Raw genomic sequence first — 25,678 nt, 5'->3', positions numbered from 1 at the left:
TTTTTTTTTAAATGTATATATACAGTATATTTGGTCATTATTGCAAATATTATTACAATAATATATATATTATTGTAAATATATATATTATTGTAAATATATATATATATTCCTCGTGCTATTGGATTGTACAATTCTAAGTTTGGGGGCAGGAGTGGAGTGAAAGTATCATGATGTTCTATTCTATGTTAATCTTTATATCCTTTGTCTTTGTTATTTTTCTTTGATCTATGTTCTTTATCTTTAGACTTAGATTGTATCATCTTGTTCTTTCTCTTTATTTCTCTTTGTTCTTGTTCTTATTTTATTTTTATGAATAATTGCTGTATTGCTGTGTTCTAATTGAAAAAAACCATTTCAATTTCAATAAAGTTCTACCTAACCTGACCTAACCTAACCTATATATCACTCCATACTTCCATCTATTTCTTTATGTTCTTTTATGTCTTTGATATTGCTCCATGTTTCCTAACTCTTGTCTTTGATGTCTCTGATGTCTTACCATTTAGAACATCTTTATACCTTTATACTGTACGTACTCAGTTTTCTCTCATCATTATACTTGTTTTACTAATGTCAGTTTATTTAAAAGGACAATGTGCAGTTACATTAAAAAGATTTGTAGTCCTCAACAAAGATGCAGACAGTTTACATTTCTAGAGGTGTTTTTTTTTCCTTTGAGTAGATTAATCCACTCTATGTGTTCGGAAAAAATTTTCATGTCACCTATGTAACAAATAAAGGGTTTTTCCTAACTAAATATGTCAACTTTACAAGAATGACACACTAAGGCCCAATCCCATCTCCCTTCACAACCCTCAATCGTTTGGGAATAAGAGAAAGTTATTGTACTTATTGCACACTTTGTTGTATATGTTTTATGTTCATTGGCTGGTGTCAACTAGAAATGAGTTTTAACTGGCATTCAGACCAAGGAGGCCATGCCAAGGACAGCTCAATCTGGTGAAATAAATACGTAAAAGCTGTGAAATGTCTTTACATGGATGGAAAAAAAAAAATCCTCCTGCCTTAACTAGTCCAAAAACAACATTGTCTCAGTAAAATATTTAAGGGAACCTGAATGTAAAATTAAATTTTAAACGTTATGAAATAATATTACTTGATTGATGATAACAATCTCTGACTTTTGAAATGATATAGGTTATTTTATTTTGTTTCAGGCGATCTTTCTCATTCACTTTATTTTATTGGCGGTCATACTTTTAAGGAACGCTAAGAGGCCACAGGGATACTGCATATAAACAGTGATCAAAGGTTATTGAAAACATATGATGAAAAACAGGACTTTTTAAAGGCACGCAATGGCTGCTGACAACACTATTTAAAGTGGTAAAACAAAGTCAAGTTTGAAGAGCGACAGTAAAGGCTGAGCCGTGACGGCAGGAAGTAGGGCGGGACCTCGCAGCTCTATAAACATGGCCGCTAAGCCTTCAACTGTGTCAGTGACTGCGTTTAGTTGAATTACTTCATACTTTAAGGAAGTCTCCAGTGGACAGTTTTCTCGCAGAGCGTGAGAAGAAAATGTAGACGCACACCGTCAACGTGTATGTAGATTTACATCTTCCGACAACGCTTCTAACTAACTTTTGGAGGGACTTGATGCTAACTAGCGCTCCCGAGCTAACGTCGTGAACTTCTGTCAACTTTTCGACCAGCGTAGTAGAAGCTGCGGATCACAGACATGGAGAAGTTCCTCCGAGGACGGTGGTAATGTTTTAAAAACAAGCGTGCGGAGTCTCTACAACTTCCTGGCTGTTTTTTTTTTCATACGGCTGCAAACAAGCCCTTTTTGGAGGAAACCATTTAGGAGTATCACGGAGAGGGCGGACATAAACAATGTTCTCTGTCAAACCCATGAAGCCGACCTTCAAGAGCTACCTCCCGCCAGTGCAGGTACCTCCACACTCCGTTATTGATATCGACGAATTGTGCGTCAATCGGTGTCGGATTCTATTTATAAATCCTTTTATCCGACTGTTGAAATACGCGGAAGGGAATCTGACTTGACGTGTGGATATTGTGTCAGCAGAGCACACCAGTGCAGCTTAAACTAGTTCAACTAGTTCAATTACTTCCATTTCCTAAGTTACACAAGGGGCTTAATTCTTTGATTTGAGTAAATCATGTTTGATTGTTTATAATAAAATGCAAAGTCCCATTTTACTCGATCACTTTTGTTTACAAGTGATAGAAATGGATAGTTGCTCCTCAGCATTCAGGTGGGTTGGGTATTTTGTCAGAAAGCCTGGTTATGTCAGAGAGATGTCCAACTGGGAAGAGGTCTCGGGGTACGCCCAGAACATGTCTGATCGAGATCGTCTTGTCTGACCTGGGGATGCCTTACAATGTGCAAGGAGACCTGGAAAAGGTGTGTGTAACAATTGAGGTCCAGCCTTTTTTAGATTCACAATGTGTCCTCATTCCTAAATCAGCTAAGATAATGGAATGAGAATAAGACACTATAAAATGGGAATGCATTTCAAAGTAAAAAACAAAAAAAATCTTTTAGGACTCTATACAGGCATATTAATGGGAATACGTTCTATAGATTGCTTTGGGATTTTAATAATGGATATATTTTGCAAAGGCCTGTTGGACATAATACTAGTGTGAGACCTTTTTTTTAACAAAGGGTTTCTTCTGCTAATTGCTACTTCCACATGAAATGACTTGGGGTCTTGATGTAATTTAATTAAATAATGATTGTCCAAAACAAAATCCACAAAATGTATCTTCTTGGATTAAACCATTAAGAAAGCGATCTCGACACTAACATGACAGACACACAATGGTCACTTAAAGAAGTTACTATCCAGCCACATCATTTAAAATGAAAGTAATGTCATATCAATAAAATAGAAATATTCTCTTCTATGAGTGTAAAATAGAAAAGTATGATAATTCCTGTTATCTACTTCTTTTCACTCACATCTTGGGTTAAAAATTGTAAGACGGCTACGTGTACAATGTTGTTTGATTGGCTGCAATTGTTGCATTTCTTCATGCCAAATTCTCATTTAACTTAGCTGTACACCCATAAAAAAAGACCAAACGTTGTCTTCACGTCATGGTTTGGAAAATGAACTTGTGACACTAGTTTGCAGTGCACTGCGAGGACTGTAATGTTTATGACACTATAGAGGTACTTGATCAACACAAGCTGTGTCGAGTGTGTGCAGTGTTAAAATCACTTACTGAAGTACCTTCTGCTTAGTTGGAAGTTTGAGGCGGGAAACATTAAGTGCAAGTAGTTGGCTACTGTGGTATTCTGTGTCTTTCCACAATGACCACAACAGGCCTTACACCACTCTGCCTGTGTTGTAATCATTTTAAAACTAGTTAGTGCACGATGAATCACAGTAGCTATCATTTTGTTGTTCCAGTGTGAAAACTATATAAGTTATAAGTAGCTCACTAGTATCATGTGCAACCTGCCTTTAAAACATTATTGCCAGTGTTCATTAACCACTTATTTCTCCTCCAACAGAATGATGTGAAAACCATTGAGCCCCCTATTAAAAAGTTGGAACCTCGTTTACTTCCAGGTAGGTCTCATTTGTTTAGTTTGTTTCTAAGGGAAGTGTTTCCTCAACTCAAATAATCCTTTTTTTTTTACAAGCTTGTTTTTATCTGACTGGTCTCACCGGTTATTCAGCCACAGAAAGCATTTTAAAACATCAGTCAGGTGCCTTAACATTTTGTTACAGATAAGGACACTTCAGTTGAGGTTTTCTGTACAACAGAATTATTTTGTGTTGAATCAGTTGAGTTGGACAACATTAGATAAAGGCATTTAGGACGGCACTTGTGATGGGACTGTCATATTATTTTGTTGTGTGAATATGCAGAGCCACTCCTTGTGTTATTAGGCTTTGACTACCCAAACCCTGAAGTGACTAGTCAATCTTAAATTAAGTTGATTTGATTTGTTCATTGTTATTTAAAAAAAAAAAGTAGTTTCAAATATTTCTGGAAAAGTATCTTACCATAGTATATATTTTAATGAATTTATTAGCTGTAAAATTTTATCTCAATGTCTGCACAGGCTTAGTGAGGGTTGAGAGTCGAAAACTGCTGCTTCCTTGCTGTCACGCTCTGAGAAAAAAAAGCTTTGAAGTGACTCCTCCCAGTAAACGCCTCAATTAGAATATCTCTGGAACAACATTTTTTACAACCACATTCTTGTCTTTCCATTAATCATTTTGTGATCCTGTTACAGGTCAAAGGTTGTGTTACTCATAAACAAAGTTGTAAGCAGGACGTTAAAAAGTATCTCCTGACAATGGGACTATCGAGTGTCACAGCTACTCAGTACAAATCTGTTATAGTTGAAAGTATATTTGTGAATAGTTCTGTTGTAATACTTTCATTTTTAATGCAGATGATATTTCCTGTTGACTTTACCCTTTAAAGGGAATGGGGACATAACAAAGGAAACCACAGAACATCCTGCTTGACAAGTTGCTGCTGTGGTAGATTTGTCTGGCTTGTTTTAGAATACTGACCAATGGAAGTTCAGTGCAATGAACTATAGCATTAATGGAAGTTCAGTGCAATGAACTATAGCATTAAAACTGTCGTTTATAGAAAGTGCAAGGTACATCCTGAAATAAAGCCAATCAACAGCCAGTATAGGTGGTACATGTTCGTCAATGTAAAACTATCTAAATGAAGTGTTCCTGTCTGGCCATTTACATGTACAGGGAGGATCAGAAGTAGCTTGTGTAGATGTTGACCAGTTTTGACATGAAATTATATTTATTCAAGACATGGGTGTTTTTTGTTTTTTTTGATTACCTGACTTATTTAGATTTTCATTGTTTTGTGTACTTGACTTATTTAGATTTTCATTCTCATTCATCTACTTGGCCATTATTATTAAAATGTTTCAATTTCTATTAAATATTAGACAACAATAAATCCATGTGTCAATTGAAAATGTACATTTTGAATTTGTTTTCCCTTTAACATGACTTTGTTCCCAGGTGAGATAGTTGTTAATGAGGTGAACTTTGTGAGGAAATGCATCAGCACTGACGGTAGTAAAGATGACCTCTGGGGGAAGTTGATATGCACCAACTTCAAGGTTTCATTCCTCCCACAAGATCCACCAAATAAGCAGGTATGTGTGCAGAACAAGGTTAATAAAATACTTTTTAATAATGTATAAAATTATCTGAAGTTTTATTCAAAACAAAAACATAATCATGCGTAGAATTTAGGGGGGTATGACCGTGATATCAGCAAACACTGTAGATTAGGTACAACTATATTATATAGACATGCACGTGCTTGTAGAGAATTTGGCAACAAGGAAGGAAAAGTTGCGTGCCTTCCTGCTCGGCATTGTCACTAAAATCAACGAGAAGTGAGAGGACAGACGTCATTTCCAGCTGCAGATTGCAGAACTGATATTAACTTGCAGTATCAAAATGAGTGTTAAGAATGACTCCTCGGCTAAATATTCCGTTTACTGCTGGTTTTTCATGTTTGTGTGTCACATACACTCATGTTTGTTGTTTGTTTTTTCCACAGAAGAACCAGTTGTCTCACTTTCTTCTTGGAGAGCATGATATCCCTCTGACATGTTTAGATCATGTGGTCACAGGTAAATAACCATGCTTTATGCCAAAATACTGCATGTTGTTTGTGTGTGTATCAACCTTCCTGTTTGTTCAGCTGTCTTTCTTTCGATCTGTTCGCCCCTCCCTCTGTCTGTCCTCCTCTCCGTTTGTCCGTTAGTTTCTCCCTGCCAGTCTGTCTATTTTGTCTGTCTATTCTTCTGTCCATTTGTGCAGATAAATGGTTTGAAATGTATTTTTTGTGAATAATGGATAATGAATAATGGGACACATCATAACTTATATTGGTGCTCCAGACTACCATTTAAAGCCAGTGATGTTTTACTCACACTCTTCACCTTTTACCGGTTAATACTTTGATGTCTATCTTTTTAATGAGATAAAATTAATATCACAATTGTTTTGTTAATTAGATTACCTTGTTCTTATTTTTGTTTTTATGAATAATCATATTTCTGTGTCTAATTGTAATAAAACAATTTCCCGAAGGAGACCTCCTGAGGGATCAATAAAGTTCTACCTAACCTACCCTAGATACTTTACACAAGTCTATGCTCTCTAAGTGTTTTTTTTAAGTTTCTGTCTTACACCTTTATGAGAAGTATGTTTCTTGCTTGAAAAATGTTTTCTTTTTTTGTAGTGAATGATACTAAAGGAAAAAAGAAAGCATTGGGCTCCAACCAGAAGCTCAAGTTCAACCCCACTGAGCTTCTCCTGTACTGCAAAGACTTGAGAATCATCAGGTTCTGCTTTGATGAGGCTGGGCCTGAGAGTGCAAAAAAGGTCAGTGACAAGTCTTTTAAGGAATTGATGCTTGTAAATAGTTTATTTTTTGTCCTCATCACTAAACGCTTCTTTTGTGGAAGCATAGAGAAATGGAGCTTGGTCACATTGTTCTGGAACTGATACGGTTGTTACCCTGTGAGTCAGAAAAGGGAACAGTCATTTCCTTGTGATGGATACAATTGTAACAGGCTTGGATTAACGCCCATCTTCATGATCTAATCTCAGTCAGAATTGTCTGAAATCTATGGCAATAAATAACATGTAATTAGATATATAGATATATTAACAATTTTAAATTCATAACTGTTTTTATGTCCACTTTTATTTAAATTATTGGTTTTAAAGTTGATGAAATGGGTATTTTTAAAGACATTAATATTGTCCTTACGATATCGTTGTGTTGCTCATTCATTCATTTTTTTTAAACATTTTTTCCTGACTATTGTTTTTCTTTTACAATGTAATGCAAGTTCTAAAAGTGTATTACAATTTTCTTTTTTATTTTCTGAATTTGTATCAAATGGAAGGTCTGTCTCGTCACATCCTTTGTAGTCATGCAAACTGACAAAATATGTGACTCAGACAACATGCTGACTGAAAGTGAAAAAAGAGGAAGGAAAACGAGTGAGTGTGCTGGTATGTCTGACTCTAATAAATGAAAGTAAGAAAAGAAAACATTAAAATTATTCTTCTGGCCGATAAAATAACACGGGACAATAATATTTATCGCACACTCTCTAACTGAGTTTTGTAAGAATGTAAATTGAATATATGGGTTTGTGTGCTTAGCTTGAAAGGTTTAATATTGTCATCTAATTTATATTCATATTTTCTCATTTGTGGATATGCCAAATTCAACAGGTTTTGCCAACATTTGAAAGTACACAAGTATCTGAAACTCATTTCCACTTGCAAACTCTTGATAGGTGGTCTTGCTTCAGATGTAAGGCAGTGTAGCTGTTAATCTTCATTTCACCTTTGATGTTTGTTCAAATGCTGACATTTTCCGATCTCCACACGTGTCATCTGGTACCAATTTTTCTGTAGGTTTATAACCTCTGCACATACTGAACTGGAGATAAGGAATGAACTTGGTGGTGTTCCTGGTGTTTGTAAATGTGTGCTATAAAGTGAGAAAGACTAGTGCAGAAACAGAACATGGTCTTTTTGAAAGAGACATGTCTGCCCTCTGCGACTTGGGTTGAACCTATTTATAGACACAATGTTGTAATTACAGTGGAAATCTAAAACGGGGAATGGCTTCCTTTTAACTTGGTGACATATAGAATTAGGCCAGCCTGTAATAGCTTATTTTGCCACGGTAAATTACAGAGTTAGATGCTGTCTTTTCCACACTCTATGTGTAGTTTTTTGGGATGTTCTTGTGTTTTTCACAGCTTCTCTGTAGAATGGGCCGCTTGTGCCAATCTGAGCTCTGTCTGTTGCACATTTTCTCTTCTGGTTTTTCCTTGATTTAATGATGGTATGGCCTGAGGATATGTGCTCTGTTTAAACATGGCTTGAGTGTTTGAAAGTGAATGAAGCCTAGTCTTAAGAATGGTTTTGTTCACTCCCTCCCCTTTTTTGTTTTTAAAGGTTTGCCTTGCTATAGCTCACTACTCCCACCCAGCAGATCTTCAGTTACTGTTTGGTTTTGAGTATCAAGCAAGGCGGTACCATGAAGCTAAAGGTATAACAAATATATTGTGTATTAATGAATGTATCAATCTATGATCAACAGACTCTTGTGATTAAATTAACAAAGTATGCACTTTTACAAATGTGAAGTATTCTTATTTATATTTACCGTTGAATACATTATATTTGATTTTGAGTTTTTAATTTTGCCTCTATTTTTTCTTTCACTTTTCTGTCATCATTTTGGTCACCTGCACGTCATGCAAAAAAACAAAAATATACTGTAAAATTGTATATTTAAAAACCCTGATGGGCTTTATTTTGTGAGTTGGGAAGTTAATTGAACTCCAAATGAGACATTTTGCAGGGACATATATTTTAATATATTTAATAGGTTTCAGTTGTGTGATTCTAAAAGAGGAATGACGGTGCGCCTTTAGCATCTTGTACTGAGCTAAATAGTGTAGAATTTATCCCAGTTCTGATCATTAAGATAACTAAATTGGGCGCATCTTTGTTGACAAAAATGTTGTTAAAATCTTTATGGCTTTAAAATGTGTTAAAAGAGCATCAAAGAACATCAAACACTTTACAAGAAGAGGCCTATTCAGGAATTACATTAAAATTATTTTTGGGTTCTTTTTTTGCAGCACAAGTCAATGGCGCTGGTTCACAAAAACGATTTCAGGCCCCCATGTTCGACCGTCCATCAGATTTGGACAGGGAGATCAAGAGGACCGGTGCCTCTGAATGGAGAGTTTGTTCCATCAACGAGATTTATGCTATTTGCCCGAGGTCTGTAATCACTCTTCTTGTTTAGTACATGACAACACGTCTGTAATCTAAACCAAATTTGACAGTGTTGTCTCGGTCTCAGTGTTGCAAGCAAGATTTTGTGCTGAAAAATAGCAGCAATACATACGTATTGAAAACAAAAGTTTTTCAAACAGATTGTCTTCCTCTCTTTTCTAGTCTCCCGGAGTATATAGTCGTTCCAGTTTCACTTGCCGATCAGGATTTGAAGCAATTATCCGTCTTCTTCAATGATAACCGCATCCCAGTAAGTATTTCAAATGCAATATTAATAAGTACATGCTTTCACTCTGGTATCATTTATTTTTTTCATTTGCATAACAGCTGTTCAAAACTAACATTCCTCTTTCATGTAGCTCTGGTGCTGGAGTCACCCAAATGGAAGCGCACTTGTCCGCATGGCCAATATGTGTGATCCAGTGAATCAACGGAAGACTGATTTTAGGTATTTTAATTATTTTTTATGTTTCTTTATTTGAGCAATAAATAGAGGCAGAGATTGTCAGTAATGTCTCTTTTATCATTTAAACATCACAGAGGCCCCCCTAAGAGGTACCTGAACCAGATTTGATTTATTATGTTTTTTTTACTTGCATCTGCATTTGACTTCAAAGATTAGGAAGGTAACACAGAAAGTACGTCTCAGGAAAGAAAAGTAATAAAGTGGTTCTTATTACTTCATTGAGGCGAATGTGTTAAAAACTTAAAAGGAGTAAATAATTTAGTCGTTAACAAAATGGATACAAAATAAATACAAGATGCAGGAGAAGTTAATGTGTAATATTTACTTTATGTTTCCTTTCTAGAGTGTTCAGTGCCATCGAGAAAAGCCATCCACTCAAAAATGAAGTGTTTCGATCAGAAGTGGATAAATGTCTGCCCAACATCCATGACATTCAGAATTCCTTTTCAAAGATCCGACAGATGTGTGTCATTGGTGAGACCTATTGTCTTGTAACAACTCTGTCATGTAATCATTTACACTGAATCATTACTTTTGATGAAACCCAAAGTCACTTAGAGAGGATATCTGTTATTCAGCTGATCTGTCGAATTTCAGATCCTTTTGAGGAGTCCGAAGAAAGGTGGTTGTCTTCCATTGAGAATTCAAGATGGTTGGAGTATGTTCGGTATGTAAATAACTTGCTAATGGTAGCCTTGTTATTACGATTATCGTGTTTTTAGGTGTAAAAGAACATATTCTTTAATTGGCTAATTCCTTTTTTTTTTCTTACAGTGCCTTCTTGAAGCATTCAGCAGAGATGGTCTACCAGCTGGATGGAAAGAATGTTTCTGTTGTTCTTCAAGGTAATTTCCATGAAATGCTTTCCTGTTGTTTAAGTTAAAATGTGAATAAAAAATATTAAGATTTCAGGAAATTTTCCTTACATGTTTTCTCATTTGTTATTATTAAACTCCTTTTTAAACTTTATTTTGGGCTTTAATCCCATGATGTATGGAAGGACTTTGGAAGAGAAATCCTCACCATTGACGTTGTTGCTCCCCAGTACGGACACATGCAGACAAAGTGTCTAATGGATAATCCAGACGCTTTCTGATGCTGCTTGGTGCTGGCGTCTGCCCCCGCAGGGTTCAGTCTTTTCACCAGGATATCATGAGCGTTCACACGTATCCCTCCTAACATTTTGTTTTTGTAATTGAAGGGAGGAGAGAACTGTAGCGGGAGGAGTTGACCTGACATGACTAGTTACTTAATGTTTTTGTGTGAGCAGAGGAAGAAGACAGAGACCTGAACTGCGTGGTGTCCTCCTTGGTGCAGCTCATGCTGGACCCACATTACCGAAGCAGAACTGGATTTCAAAGCTTGGTGCAAAAGGAATGGGTGATGGCTGGGCATCGCTTCTTAGACCGATGCAGTCACCTCAAGAAGAACGACAGAGAAGAGGTATTGGATTGGAACAGACCAACAAGATCATCAATCAGCAGCTTTGTGAAGGCATGTAAAACTCTTGTATTACATTCTTACAGTCTCCGTTGTTCATGCTGTTTCTGGACTGCGTGTGGCAAATGATGAACCAGTATCCAGCTGCCTTTGAGTTCTCCGAGACCTACTTGACTGTCTTGAGTGACAGCATGTGGATTCCACTCTTCAGCACTTTCATCTTCAACTCCTCCAAACAAAGAGCACAGCACTTAATGGTGAGAGAAGTGCTTTGCCAAACTAGAAAATGTGGAATAACCCTACTTTTTCCTACTCAGGATTTCGCCAAACTGAAAGGCATCCCCCAGGGAGAAGACCAGACAGTGTGTTTTCCTCCAGTGTGGGATTGGTCTCAACAGTTCTCCATTAAAGACCAGACTCTCTTCAACAACCCCATGTATGTGGGCAAGGGAGCAGCTTATGTGAAGAACGGAGAAGTGAAATCCTTCAGACGCACCAAGGTACGTGTGTGCAATCTTTGTAAATTTGAGTTATTGGAATGTCATCTTGAAATATCTCGCCTTGTCACAGAAATACAATCCCGCGTTGCGAGGGTCCTCTGCATCCTTTCATAATGGACTGAGAGTTGGAGAAGACACGCTGAAACGAAGAGGCTCTTTCATGTCAGAGTTTAGGTCAGATTTGTCACAGATGAAAGATGTGGTTGAAAGCCCGTCAGAGCGCTACTTTCGAGAATGGTTCTCTCAACCTGTCGATCAAAAAGGTCTCCTGATCCCTCTGTTCTTGCCTTCACACGTGTCCCTCTGGAGGCTCTTCTTCTTGCGCTGGGTTCCAGAGGCCTGCATATCCAAAGGAGGATCCATCACCGCCTACCACAAACTCTCCCAGCTGGTTGATGAAATTGAGATTTTGCAGAATCAGCTCAGACAGTATAAAGGTCCAAGTCAAGTTAGCACACCAGTTCCTAGCCCATGTGAATCCACACCCAGCCAAAGGAGGATGTATTTTAAGTCAATTCCACCAAACAACCCTCCCAACCCACCTGATTTTCTTACGTCCTCTTTTCCTTTTACTCCAATTGGAAACCTGTGCCGTCGAAATCTGCCCGGAACCCCCATAAGTAAATTCCTGAGTGGGGCCAAGTTCTGGCTCTCAACTGAGACTCTTGCTAATGACAATATGTAGAAGAAGTCTGCCTTGATGACGAATGCTTTACCCTCTGTCTTAAATGTAGAGTAACTAAAAGTATTTTGTACTCCTGAATTTGATAAGCTATTATTTAATTAATCATTTAACAAAGAGTTTCCGGCACAGACCAGGGGTTCCCAGTTACTCATTTCTGTTGTTCCCACAATGACTTTACTGTGACACACTCCTACTGTGAAAACCTTACCTTTTAATAGCTCAAAATGTCCAAGATTTCGAGTCATATAAAACAATGGACTATTTTTCCTGACTGTGATTGGAAACATTGAACTAAATGCATTGTAATTCACAATGAAATTGTCATGGAATAATAGACTTTTAATTAAAACTCATTAAGGCCAAATCAAATATTACAGCGCTGGAGTATCAAAAATAATATATTATTTTACTTGTATTTTTAGAAAGGGGGCCTGAAAATAACACTGGTAAAGCTTTGCCATGCCTGGGGAAAACAAACAGAATTGCTTTGATGTAATTTGGTTGGGTAATATTTTTGCTTCAACTGAACTTGCTCAAACTGCTTTCATTTGAGGTTACCAACTGTGAATTCTAGGTTTGTACCTTTTTTATTTGAAAGAAAGGGGGGGGGCTTTTTGTACAAATATACTTGTAGTGATACTCTTTAGTGGTGCTTTTATGCTTCCAATATATCACAAAAAGGCTTCTGAGACAGAAGAGAAGATGCAACCAATCACAATGGCTAATCAAACCAATCTTTTCCATGTCAATGAAAATGCTGCTAGTGAGTCAATTAGCATTAGTCGATGTTAATGGAATTTCACTTTGCTCTTTTAAGCACCTTTGCTCTTGGGGAAAGTCACAAATATTTATATTGTTCTTTTCTACTGACTTCTTAAATTTGGCCGTCACGCTCCCAACATCTTGCTATTTTAAGTCATCAAGTTTCGTAAGAAATCTTTGGAGAAATAAGGGAATCGTGATTAATTTTAAGAAAATTAAAAAGTAAAGTAAAAAAGTCCTCAATGAGGTAAAACCACTGGACAGTGCTGGCCTGTCCCACTTGAGCTTTTCAAAGATTTCTTTGGCAATAACTAGTTGAGGTGGTTTTAGGGTTTGTGTGTACAGTATGATGTGAGAACAGAGCCTGCTTTCACAAATGCTATTAATTGCACATTTTATTGTATATAAATGTTGAGATAAATTCAAGGTGGTGGGAAAAATATACTTTTGGAAATATTTTAATACTGTATATGCTTGAAAAATGTATATTTAAAAAAATAATGGTACAAGATAACCTAAGAAATTAAGTGTTTTATGCAGAGGTATTTATGTTGTTTTGACCCACTAAAAGTTGCACTCTGTTGTGGTTGTATGATGATGGTGTTGCAATGGTAACGCAGTTGGATTGAATCTGCAACAGAGGTTTATATTTCTATATGCAAAAAAGTGGATGTATTTTTTTTTTTTTTTTTTTTGAAAATCTTACCATTTATTTTTAATTGTATTTTTCCATTTTTGGTTCTGTGTGTATTTGTCAATGCTTCTTTGCAGAGGTACTGCACTGGTTTCTTTGTTCCTGATGGAGACTGATGCTTAAATGTGGACTATTAATGATCATTACATGGCTTTGAATTAAAGTTTTGTCTCTCATCATTTATTGGAAATTGTGAATCTGCTTTACACTTTTGTAGTTCTTTACAAAGTATATGTAGAAGCATATAACAAGTTCACAATTATGATAATAGCCCACCTCTTTCTTTGGTGTAAAGTACCAACATGTGACCTTTCTGTCCAACGCTGTCAAGCCAGCTTTTAACTGGGACCCTACAGTAGGACTGATCCAGGACACAATGAGGGAGAATATGCACATGGCCATCAGAGTAGCCAGGAGAACTAATCAGTTTGTTAGTTTGTAGTCAGGTTAACAGATTATAATAAGACAAAACATCTTTGTAAGCGAATAAGTGAACGTTTATGTATGCTATTATTGCAAAATGCGTATAATCGTGACTATAATGTCTGAATAGTTGCAGTTTATTATTTAACAGAAGTTTAACAATATTAAAAGATAGTAGCTGACCCATGATTACATAACATAAGAAATTGTATTTGAGTAAGAAAACGTCCACCCTTTTTTTTTTTTTTTTTTAGAAAAACAGGAAATTGACTCGACAACTGACGTCATCCGTAAGCGCCTCCGCTGGCCTGCGAAATGGGCTCGGCTGCAGAGCCTTGATTTCTTTAATTTTTCCTCAGGATGTCAACTTTTTATACAACATAGTCCATTCGAGATGTCATTTGGAGGTTCGTTAAAAACATTTAATATTGACGTATTTACATTTGCCATGGAACTTGTTGGCCGTAACGAGCCGCGCGCTGCAGAGCTAGCAATGTTAGCAAGTGGCTAACTAGCCTGAACATCTTAATTGACGCACTGTTACGAGTTATAGTCGTAACTGCGCACATTTCATCAAGTTTGGTGGTACAAATCTAGGTTTAACCATTTCTACATCTTATAATAGTGCGTATCTTTAAAAAAAAATACCGATGGAGCGTCATATATTGTGCTAAATCTAACATTTGCTATCGGAAGCCTTTCGACATCAAAATATGTGCCTAGTTAGTATGTTTCTCTTGTGTGAAAATGGTAGTAATGTCTTATATTACTTTTAAACCGCCATGATTAGTTTGATACAAATTGGAACTCTTTCATCCCCATGTCTGCCCCAGATGCAGGCTAAATTGTATCCGATTTTTAACAAATGTCCTTCATGAAGAAAAATCATGTTTTCCGAATGAAAGTAATGGCATGTGTATACATGCAAATACCCAATAACCATGTTTAAGATAAGTAACAGTTATTGTACTAATTAAAAATTAAAGTAATTGAAATACCCTTATGAATATCTTTTGAGTTGTTTTCCAACCACATCATTTACAATGTTACAATGAATTGTAACTTTCTTTACTTAATTGACAGTCTATGACCACACGTGGAACAAGACAAGAAAGCAGTCAATGTTAGTGTTCTCTAAAAGCCAAGCAAAGACATGGGGCCAAATGTACAAGTAATTATACAACTGTTTTGTCAGCTTTGTTTGGAGCAGCCCATTTTCTGGTTGTAGGTGAGTGCACTAATAAAGAAATGCCTCAATATTCAACATTTTTATATCAAAGTGCAGACATATACTCAAGTGCTTCTAAAGTGGTCATAGTGTGCTGTTTAAATTGTCCCAAAAAATCTCTGTTTTAGTCTGTGGAAAAACGACAAAGCCATATAAGGCTCACTTAATTGCTCAAAGAAGTAACCCCCTAGCATTGGCCTATACACGTCAGTTTACAAGTTTTAAATGGATCCTAGGGTTGGGGATAGGTTGCTTTTTGCAATTGTGTACTCACAACACAACTTAGTGCTGCTAATTTAAGTTGCTGTGTTGGATTTATCTGAATATTTGATTTGCATAGGGGGAGCCACAGTTAATTTCAACTTGGAGAAGCTAGGTTCTTGTCGGGATGTCCAACCTGGAGTATGTCTTGTCAGATGCAGGACTTTCTTAAAACGTTGTCTCAGTAGTCAAGAGCTACATTACGCATCATCCTTTGCATTCAGAAAACGCCCAATATGGATTGCACTTGTTCTCAAAAACTCTGGTTTTGGTTGTCTTTCAGGTGATTTGAAAGCGGAAGCCAGCCAGGTGATTTTGGAACTACATCCTGTGTTGGCTAATTTGTCTCAAAGTTTCAGTTCCTGCACATTCTAGTTAGGTAAGCCGCCTTTACTGAGGTTGCCATGAAACCTGCTCAGGAGCGCAACCAGGAGTGCCTACCTCCAAAGAAGAGGGACCACATTGTCAGTAACAGCGGTGGAGCCAGTGGAGGGGCAGGTGGAGCCAGTGGAGGTGGAACAAGAGGAGTCGGCAATGTTGTTGGAAGTACTGCAAGGGAGGAGAATGTGACTTGTATGCAGATCAATAAGGCCAGCAATGACACAACATCTGGAGAATGGGTTCGACATCAGCCAGGTATTCCGTATGGACTAGAAGGCTCAGATGGCATATCGGCAGTTCCACTAGACCAGTATAGCATGCTTTACAAGGTGGCTCTTCCATCATCCACCAGTCTTCACCCAGTTTTAAGCCACATTTCTCCAGCCTACACTGTTCACTCCCCTCTCATCCAGCACCCTGGACTCTCTTATCCTCCTCTTGGTTACACCCAAATTCCTCATTCTTCCCTCCAGTTTGTCAGTTCCCCATACGCCTCATTACCCTATGCTCTACCCTCTGGCATTGTTCCGGGCTCCTTAATCTCTCCCTCAGGCACCATTCCTCAGGCCCATGCAGTCTCCCACCTTGTTCCATACCCATCTGTCATACAAGAAGGAGTTGTTTCCCCTCCTCACCAAGGCCAGGTATCTGCACACACCTTTGCCAAAGTTACATCATCCAGTGGTGTACCTCTGGGTTTGCCTTCAGAACAGGCTGGCCAGCAGCACATTGGATCTGTTGGAATCTTTCCTGCAGCAGATCTCGGCTCTCGAGGGCTGTCGGTCTACTACCACCCTCAAGCCACCAGAGCTACTTCCGCTACCAGAGAAGTACCCAGTAATCAGCAGGAGAATGAAGCAGAGATGAATGGAAGAGAAAAAGAGCCAGGAGTCCGGGACTTTATCCAAGATCACAACATCCGAAACGCTCGTCTGCATCAGTTAGTAATCAACTCTGAAGCGCAGGAGGAGCAAAAGCAAGACAGGGGGCCACACAACCGGAGACTAGGCTCTCCATGCCAACGGAGCACTTCAGACAGTGACCTAGAGGTGAGTCTGAGCTCTTTTCTGACATGAATGTGTCTTAAGTTAAGATACAGGCCATACTTATCACTGGTCTACAACTAGAGCCTAATTCAGTTATGAGTCCGGCCAAAATTACTGTATTTGCTTCTATTTATGATTAAGAACATTTCAGTATGCATGCAACTCCATTAAGATCAGACCTGAGCGCACCTTAGCTTCTCTGGCACCTTTGAAGTAAAGTGTCAACTTCTCTGTGAAAACCAAAGATGGTCAATATAGTCAATTATGTTAATGTGTAACTATAGTATGCACAGCCTCTTGTCTTTGTACACATCTGTGTTGAATAATAAAAAAAAATTGGCCTTTATCCTTTTTCATTAACAGTCCTTTTCTCTGTTAAACGGATATTATCGATCATAACATGGAGGTCAGAATGGGTACGATAATTTGTCTGTGGCAGTTAAAACCATAGGTGCTTGGACCCCATTCCAAGTTCAGAGGTTTAAGCCATCTTGGATAACACTTAGACCCACTGGCGCTGGGTCTTATTGTATCAACTTACAGTGTCAATATGTATTGAGCACTGCAGACCAGGGAGACGTTTCCAATATTTGCAGCTTGTCGTTAAAATGGAGTCATACACGACATGGATTGAATATAAGCAGGTGATGTTGGTTTATTATTTACACATAGAGCAGCGGCCTTTGCAAATTGTTGTTTTATTAATTTATACATTACATTATATATTTTATTCATAACTACACTTGGTTTACAATATATTGACAATTATATCGCATATAATCTAAAAGCCTCAAGAGATAATTTCTTTTCTCCATTTCTTTGATTCCTCTTAGGTGCAGCAGGTTGTCAGCCGTCAGGGAGTAACGGTGGGAAGAAAAGAAGTCTCCTTCGCTCCGCTGAATCTCTCTCAGGGTGTCCAGAGAACCAAGGAGCTGCACTTGGAGAACACTGGAACAATTTCAGACCGCACAGCATACATGGTTCAACCTGTGAGTATCAATGACCCCAGACTCCCTGGTCTTCAGCAGCATGTGGCTCAGTCCAGCCACACCGTCATGCTGGCCAACAACCAGCCAGTTCTGGTTCCCCTGGAATACCATCCGCATCAACTAACTTCACAGCATCAGCAACAAATGCACACCAATGATGGTCCCTCTAACACTGGCTTTAAATCAAAAGTGTGCCTCTTGGATGGAGAAGGGACTGACATAACAGCTAACCAGCCTCCTGCAGATGTGACTCAGGCCTTAGCATCAAGTGTCATGCCTGCTCCAGCTGCATGCAATCCTTCACACTTCATGAAAGGCGCCATCATTCAGCTGGCTACGGGTGAACTCAAGCGTGTGGAGGACCTGCAGACACAGGACTTTGTCCGCAGCGCAGAGGTGAGTGGAGGGCTCAAAATCGACTCTAGCATGGTGATGGACATTCGTCCCAGCCAGCAAAGACCTGGCCTGGTCTCGCTTCACTTCACCGTGGGAGAACAGCAGAGCCGAGTGACGATCGATGTTCCGCCAGAGCATCCGTTTTTTGTCTTTGGACAAGGTTGGTCCTCTTACAGTCCAGAGCGCACTGCACAGCTTTACGGTTTGACCTGTCATCATCTGCAAGTAGGAGACGTGTGCGTGTCCATTACCCTGCAGCAACAGCTCCAGTCACAACAACAAAAGCCACCGCAACATCATCAGTCGCAACAGCAGAGTTTGACCAGGACTCCAAACAAAACCATTGCAATTTCATCAGAATCTAGTCATCAACTCATGGGACCACCAGCTCCGCAACATTCTCGCTCGCTGTCCCAGTCTCGAGTAGAACGTATTCAGAGAGAAAGACACAGAGACGTCGAAGTCGCAGACAAAGAGGAGGCCGCGATGTTGGGCTTTGCTGAACACTCTGAACAGACTTTTAGACCAAGTAGGAACTCGGCAGAGCATCTGAGGAGCCACAGCAGTTACCATTTGCACACAGAAGGTTCTGCTTTTACCACAGGTGGACTGAGCGCCATGCAGGCAGCGCTCGGTTCATCTCAGAGGCGTTGGTCTTCACCAGGACTCCAACGATTCAACATGAAGGGTGTTGAAGGTTCAAGACCTCAGTTGAACACTTCGACCCACTCAAGACCGTCATTCATCCCCCAGGAGGTCAAACTCTCCATTGAGGGGCGCTCTAATGCAGGGAAGTAGCATCATGTTTGGTAGCAACTCTGGAAGAAACTCTCTTGAGTTAGTCATCTGACAAGGAGAGAAAGAGAAGAAAAAGAGTGTGAATGTAGCCTCAGAATGTTTGAGATTTTGCACAATCAACGAAAAACATACAAAATCTATGTCTACTTGTTGGAGCGCTTATTTGCTTTCACTCAGCCAAAAGGGCCTCTGGTTTCACCACAGGCGACACAAGGCGGTGTACAAAGTATGTAGCTGATAGAGTAAAAAGGCCAACCATAGTTTGTACTCACTACACCTCTCTCTTCTTCCCGGAGTTGATCATCTCATTCATCTCTATAGCCAAACTTTCACCTCTGCTTGCTCCAGACATGGTGTCGGTGCTACTAAAGCCCTCAGCAGTGCTGATGCACTCTGTGTCGAAAAGATCCACAATGATTTGCCTCCTTACATTCCTGTACCCTCAAACAGCTTTTATCCAAAAACTAGGAAGGCATTGTCTGATCTGGAGCTCGACTGTTGATACAACCTAGTGATGTGTTACATTTATTTGGCCCCACTGTATATGAGGTGTATAAAGTAGATTCTGTTCACAATCATCATGTCCAGCTTGTCACAAGTCAGTGTGGTGGTATTTAAGCCATAAGCACTCAGAACCATGTTTACTCACCTCGCTTTATTTCACATGGTGCAAATAATCACCAGTATGGTAGTTGGTAGCATTGAATGTTTGTTGCCTCCAGGACATCAGATAAACCCAAATTACAAGGATGATGCAGTTGTTGGATTTAATGCTGCAGCACCTCCCAGTGGTTGGGATGTGCACTTGTCCTATTAGAAACGTCACCTTACTCTTCGATTGAACTTCTTTACTCCATTTCCCATAGTTAAACATGAGAATGTTTTTGTATAAAACTAAGATTTAATAACAAATTGATTAGTCCATTGACAAGCATCTATCATCAGAAAGAAAACCCATTGCTTTCCCCTTCTAAACATAACACGACCCTTCAGAGGGCTGGTTGATCTTGAGCAAAGCTGTGTGTGTATTTGAAAAAATTCTTTGAATCTTGTTTTTTTTTTCCCACCTTAATCAGATTATAAGTTTCTGCTCCTTGCATGTTCCTTGCGCTCAACTGTCGATGTCTGGTTATGGTGTGAGGAAAGTGTACTGTAGCTCACAGTATGATGTTCCAGTTGTAGTCCATATTCACACGCAGGAGAGACCATAAATGTAGTTTGAGAGCTAGAGAGCTTCTTTGATCAGGCTTACAGTGGGGCCAAACCCTGATAGATGAATGGAGTTTGGTTCCTGATTTCTATGTTGTTTCTCAAATGGTGTGGATATTAAGCTTTTCCTTCTTCACTTCAACATCTTACACAGCGTGATTGTTGCACATTAACTTTACTTTTAGGAAATAAAGAGGTGTCGTTTTTGCAAATGAAGGGAAATGTTAGATGTTGTTTTAGTGGGAAAGCTGACATGCATTTTTATCTGTGTTTACAACTTCTAAATGCTGCAGTTTGTTCGGTGTGACGGTCACTCAATAACGGTGAAGCAAATCTTAAGTGCAATTAGGTCATGCAGGCGGCACCACACAGACATTCCCACTAGCAGTGTTAATCATGCAGTTGTCATTGGAAGGTTTCTTTTTATATATTTGTGCTGATCTTTGTGCTTCTGGTGCTTTTGTCCTTACTGAGTTTTGTGCTTGTCGTTCATGATTGACTGTAGGAGCTGGAATATTTCTGGTGGTCTCCTCGCTATGCTATATAAAAGACAACATTGTCATCTTGTTGGATGTTTCAGTCCAACTGAATTAACCCAGGTGTTTGAGCTGCTTGTTTATTTTTTTTAAACGGCTGGCACCAAAAAAAAAAAACAAGCCTCCAAGATGACTTCACATCTTAGGTTTGGCTGCTCTGGAGACAATCAGACAAATGGTGTCCAACTATCCTGCCGGGTATGTTCGGCATCCAACTTGTGCCTAGATTGCTAACCTTCACGTTCATCATCCCATAAATACACTGAGCTTTGTGCGACACATACACGCCTCTAAAATGATGAAGTCACCAGTCTGACAGTGTAAATGGTTTGATGTCGTAGTGTGTGAATCATCTGGATTGTGATGTTGCGTCAACTGGGTTTTCAAGTTAGAAATGGCAGATGTATCGTGACTGAGGAGTTGGAATAGAGCCTTTCACTTTTGGACCTCACGTTTTAAAGATCTTTATAACCTCGTTTGATGGTGCTCCTTCACCATCATCATTTCATCTCGCTGAAAAGCAATATACATCGTTTAAACACATTTCCATGGGTCTATGCAGTAAACTCAGTGTTGTCCCTTTCTGTCTTAACAGTTAAACTGCAGTGCAAAAAGTATTTTCTCTGCATTGGCTGAGCAGTATGAACTTGTTTTCTTTCTTTCTGTGAACGTTCATTTGAAAGGTTTGTCTTGAATGAATATGCAATAGAGTTTCTCAAATCCAAATAGTAAAAACATTCACCCAGTTATACATACAAAGTTTATTCTGTCTCCTTTGTGAAATCTGGACTGATAAACACAAGTTTAGGCTTTATTTGGCTTGTGCATTTTAAGGTATGTAGAAAATCATGAAATTAGCTGTATTTTTGGTCTAAAGGGCATATTTCAAACAGATAGTTCCTCAGTTCAGTATTATGCCCAGTACAAGGTTAGTTAACTATTAGTTACTACTACTGCCTGGTAAGACCTGTGGGTACACGCAACATTGTTTTGTTCCTATGGTGTAACCGTGCCAAAGTCTTCTTCTACATGGCACCATTTGCTGGGATAACTAAACGCATCCAGATCAAGATCCAAATCCATCTTGTTTTCTACAGTTCATACTGCTCATCCCTGACAAAGTCCTGGCTACAGTCTGTTTTAAAACTTGTTTGTGCTACACTTTTTCTCTCTGTAATCTCCAAATGCTTTGCTGTCAAATTCCAATTGACCTGAGAGGTCCAGGAGGGTTTGACTTTCCCTCCCTGCTGTAAGTAATTGCACTAATGGTTCTTCTTATCAAAATAAACTGAAGACACCGTGAAGCACACACAGTGTTTCTGTAGATACTTTTCTTTGTACAGATGTGTCGTCTGTAATGCCTTAAACTCGGCTAATGTTGAGATGGAGTCATGCTTTTGGCCGTTCTTTTAGAAATCCCTGCAACTTTTGATTTTGTTTTCAGTTCCCCACCCTCAAACTAGTTTACTTTCCTACAAGACGAAGCCAAAAGTAACCAGGAGCCACACATGCGTCTTATTTATATAGTTGCACAAAATAATTGAGTGGTGTTTGGTAACGGCAGGAAGTAGATGAGAGCAGAGAGACGGGCTGTGTGTGTGTTTGATAGCTTTCTCCTGGTGGTGTTTTGAAACTACAGCAATGGACTTTTGAGTGTTGCTAATGTCCTATGATATAAGAAGAACCCGTTTTAACGGTGTTTGTGTATTTTCAGATTTGTACTTTTTTGGCACACGGTGACACTGCTTTTTTTTTAATGTGATGTGTAACTAAAATACTTGCCTAAATCTGCAAAATATATGCAATGATTTAATGTACCATTCAATCCTCAAGTATAATCCAGGTCGTATGAACTTTGTATAGTGAGTTTTAATACTGTACGGTCGTACCAACATGTATTGATCTTATCAGAAGCCTTAGCGTTGTCGACCCAAAGTGCTCCCTTAGATTACCCTACCTGAACTTAACAAAGCATTAATATTTCTATTTCGTTGCCATTTTATTTGTACCCTTTTTGAATATGATAGATTTGTACTGTATATTTGTACCTTTCTGTGAACTACTTTTTTTGCTGTTTTAATTCTATGTACTTAAGGACACAAAGATATTGTATTTTTATTGTTACAGCTAACTTGGAGACATTGCATTTATCATGTTTAAGTAAACACAATATAATATATATATGTAAACCAATATAAATATAAACTATTATTCAACTTGTGATTGTTTCCTGTGTTTTCTGATGCTTTCAGTTTTCATCAAGCTAAAACTGACTGACTTTTGTCATGGGAAAGACACAAGACACAAGTTTGCATAAACACACTGATCATGTGATGGACAGCACAGCGACACCAGTTATGTGTATCTATTTAGATCAGTTTGTCCCCTGACAAGAAATGTTGAGTTAACTTAGTTGCTTTTCAACTTCAGTTTCTGTGTTTTAACCGGTGACCAGCAGTGGAACTGGAAGAGTCATCTCTGCCTAGAGTATCATGCTCTGTCGTCAGATCAAGTCGATCTTCTCCAGGCACCTCTTGATCCTCTTTGCCTCCCTCTCCCGGATCAGCCTGGCCTGTCTCTTCTCCGGCGTTTCGTTGGCTCTCTTCAACCTTACGGCCTCTCGTTCCCTTTGGAGCCGCCGTTCTCGCTGATCGTCCAACTCCTGAATCCTCTGCATGCATTTGGCCTCACGGTCCCTCAGCCTCCTCATTTGCTTCTCCTCATCGGTCTCACACGCCCGTTTATTCTTCTTAGCTGTGCGCTCGCGCTCCAGACGCTGTGAACGGGCCTCCACAGGTTCGTTCTTCCTCCTCACTGTCCATTTTTGCAGCAGGGACTCTGAGTTGTTCACCTCCCGATGAGCCCTGCAGCTGTTGCACAACAATCTGCCCGGGTAGACTGATGTCGAGTCAGGGACACTGGAACTAGGACCAGGGCCTGGACTTGCAATTGGGCTCCTGGAAGAGGACCGAGGCGCAGTGCATGAGTCACTGCCACTCCCGTCATCTAGTCTGGATGTGTCGAGAACGTCTTTGAGCTTCTCCCTGTCGAAAGTTTGAAGCGCTAAATCTGATATCCTGAAATAGACATTTGCAGTTAAACCAAAAGTGCTGAGCCAAATGACTGATTTGTGTCAAAATAAAGAACAAGCTAACATATATAAGAAGTACACATATATGTAGGACTCTAATTCTACTCACCCCGTGATAGACATTTGAGATAAGCTGCTTGTCTTCTCAGTTTTCATGCGAAGATTGTACATGAAGATGTTTGACCATTTTTTTCACTCTTGGAAAGGAAAAAAAACATTTTATTTAAACCATCCCCTTAATCTAAAAGCCAAGAAAAGAAAAACATTTGAATTGATCGAAAGGTCAATACGTGCGAATATAGATGAGAACATACGACCTTCTAAAACGTTTGAATCACAACAATTCTGTTTATGAAAGCATGTTCTTCATGTCCTCAGCTGTTGAGCCCATGCTCCCACGTGAGCATCTTTGGATGTCTTTAGATGCGGACTTGTTACGGAGCAACTCCTTGACAGATGACTGTCAAGCAGCAGTGACCGCGGGGTGGCGCTCTCATAGCCACCTGCCTACGCTCTGATCATAACACGTTTAATGCATAATATATATTGTTTTCATTTCGTATGTATGCATTCTAATTATGCGGGTAGCAGGGGATGCGTGGTTCTCATCGTATGGTTAATGTCGTCACAGGCGCCGCGATTAGTTACTCACCCACGGACTTCCTGGTTCACGGGGCGAAGCAGCCGGACTGAACCACTGGGTAAGAACGGCCATGGTTAGGGGGTGGTTTAATCCTTTTTCATGGGAGGTAGCGATTGGGGTTCTGCTTATAATGTTAGTTTATCTGCAGACGTATCCCTTTTTATCTTGTGTTTTTTTTCTTCTATTCATGTTTTTGTGTGTGGTGGACTCGCCCAGGTCATTATTATGGTGTCTGGCTTCATCTAGTGGCACAATGATGTACGACATCATTATGGTGTCTGGCTCCATCTAGTGGCACAATGATGTACGACATTGTTATGGTGTTTGGCTCCATCTAGTGGCACAATGATGTATGACATTGTTATGGTGTCTGGCTTCATCTAGTGGCACAATGATGTATAACATTATTATGGTGTCTGGCTCCATCTAGTGGCACAATGGTGTACGATGTTGTTATGGTGTCTGGCTCTATCTAGTGGCACAATGATGTATGACATTATTATGGTGTCTGGCTCCATCTAGTGGTTATATTTACCGGTAACCATTTCTTTTATTCTCTAGTTTTTGAAGATACAAGTCACATGATTTAAAATACTGATTTATCGGAGGTCCATAACCTCTGCATCACATCTTATTAATACTAAGAAAACGATTTTGAAGGTGCCAGCCATCCCACTTTAACTCCAAATGTCCAGTCTTCGTAATGTAGAAGATCATGATACCAAAGAGAGCATCCTCAACCTGTGATCACCTGCTTTATTTGATTTGCTTCACTTTTCGATCTAAAAATGATAGAGAAGTCAATTATTAGAAGTAATGTTTATTTCCACATTCATCACCAGGTTTCAACATAATCTGTACATGTGTTAATCTAGGAACAGGACGGCCATTAATGCGGCAACCAGCTCAACTGTCCTGGTCAGCAGTTTGTTCTTTTAACACCTGATTTTCTGTAAACATAGACGTCGAGAGGATCTCCTGATAGCGATCATTATAAAAGGCTTTTTTTATTAAATGTAATGTGCATAAAACAGGCAGGCATTAACAACACAAGCTTATTCAACATTTCAGCACACGTGCGCTTTCACAGCATGCAGAGATGAATTGATCCAAACTGATGCTCACTCTTCTTCCCTTAATACGAGTGACTCGTGTCTGTTGAAGCAGGAGTTATGGATCAACAGAAATGAGATGAATACCCAGTATTCACAGAATGAGACACAAAAAAATATGCGTTTTATTACATGGCAGTGCGACCCTGTTGCCTTGATGCGTGTTGGAATAAAGTCAACA

General features: G+C 39.1%; 3 protein-coding genes across 3 annotated transcripts; 2 read left to right on the top strand and 1 right to left on the bottom strand.

Annotated features, from left to right (window-relative positions):
* The first annotated feature begins 1,413 nt into the window (after nucleotides 1-1,413).
* On the top strand, nucleotides 1,414-13,373 carry mtmr10 (myotubularin related protein 10). Its single transcript, XM_087792803.1, has 16 exons — nucleotides 1,414-1,914; nucleotides 3,509-3,566; nucleotides 5,007-5,143; nucleotides 5,557-5,629; nucleotides 6,244-6,386; nucleotides 7,986-8,079; nucleotides 8,678-8,822; nucleotides 9,000-9,087; nucleotides 9,197-9,285; nucleotides 9,647-9,777; nucleotides 9,901-9,970; nucleotides 10,078-10,148; nucleotides 10,574-10,746; nucleotides 10,830-11,000; nucleotides 11,061-11,243; nucleotides 11,314-13,373. The coding sequence occupies exons 1-16, from the start codon at nucleotides 1,858-1,860 to the stop codon at nucleotides 11,926-11,928; spliced, it is 2,298 nt and encodes a 765-aa protein (XP_087648929.1). The 5' UTR covers nucleotides 1,414-1,857; the 3' UTR covers nucleotides 11,929-13,373.
* Nucleotides 13,374-14,082: 709 nt separating this feature from the next.
* On the top strand, nucleotides 14,083-19,033 carry atxn1l (ataxin 1 like). The gene is made up of 3 exons (XM_087792802.1): nucleotides 14,083-14,214; nucleotides 15,580-16,726; nucleotides 17,557-19,033. Exons 2-3 carry the CDS (start codon nucleotides 15,701-15,703, stop codon nucleotides 18,904-18,906), a joined length of 2,376 nt encoding a protein of 791 aa, XP_087648928.1. The 5' UTR covers nucleotides 14,083-14,214; nucleotides 15,580-15,700; the 3' UTR covers nucleotides 18,907-19,033.
* Nucleotides 19,034-22,977: 3,944 nt separating this feature from the next.
* LOC148078831 (uncharacterized) lies at nucleotides 22,978-24,410 on the bottom strand. Its single transcript, XM_087792811.1, has 3 exons — nucleotides 24,395-24,410; nucleotides 23,852-23,939; nucleotides 22,978-23,728 (listed from the first exon to the last, which is right to left on the bottom strand). Exons 2-3 carry the CDS (start codon nucleotides 23,911-23,913, stop codon nucleotides 23,155-23,157), a joined length of 636 nt encoding a protein of 211 aa, XP_087648937.1. The 5' UTR covers nucleotides 23,914-23,939; nucleotides 24,395-24,410; the 3' UTR covers nucleotides 22,978-23,154.
* Between the last annotated feature and the right edge of the window lie 1,268 nt (nucleotides 24,411-25,678).

Source organism: Callionymus lyra, chromosome 6 (genome assembly GCF_982586985.1).
Source record: "Callionymus lyra chromosome 6, fCalLyr1.hap1.1, whole genome shotgun sequence".
NCBI classification, from domain to species: domain Eukaryota; kingdom Metazoa; phylum Chordata; class Actinopteri; order Syngnathiformes; family Callionymidae; genus Callionymus; species Callionymus lyra.
The sequence above is the reverse complement of the archived record's forward strand: the minus strand, read 5'-3'. Positions and strand labels throughout refer to the sequence as shown.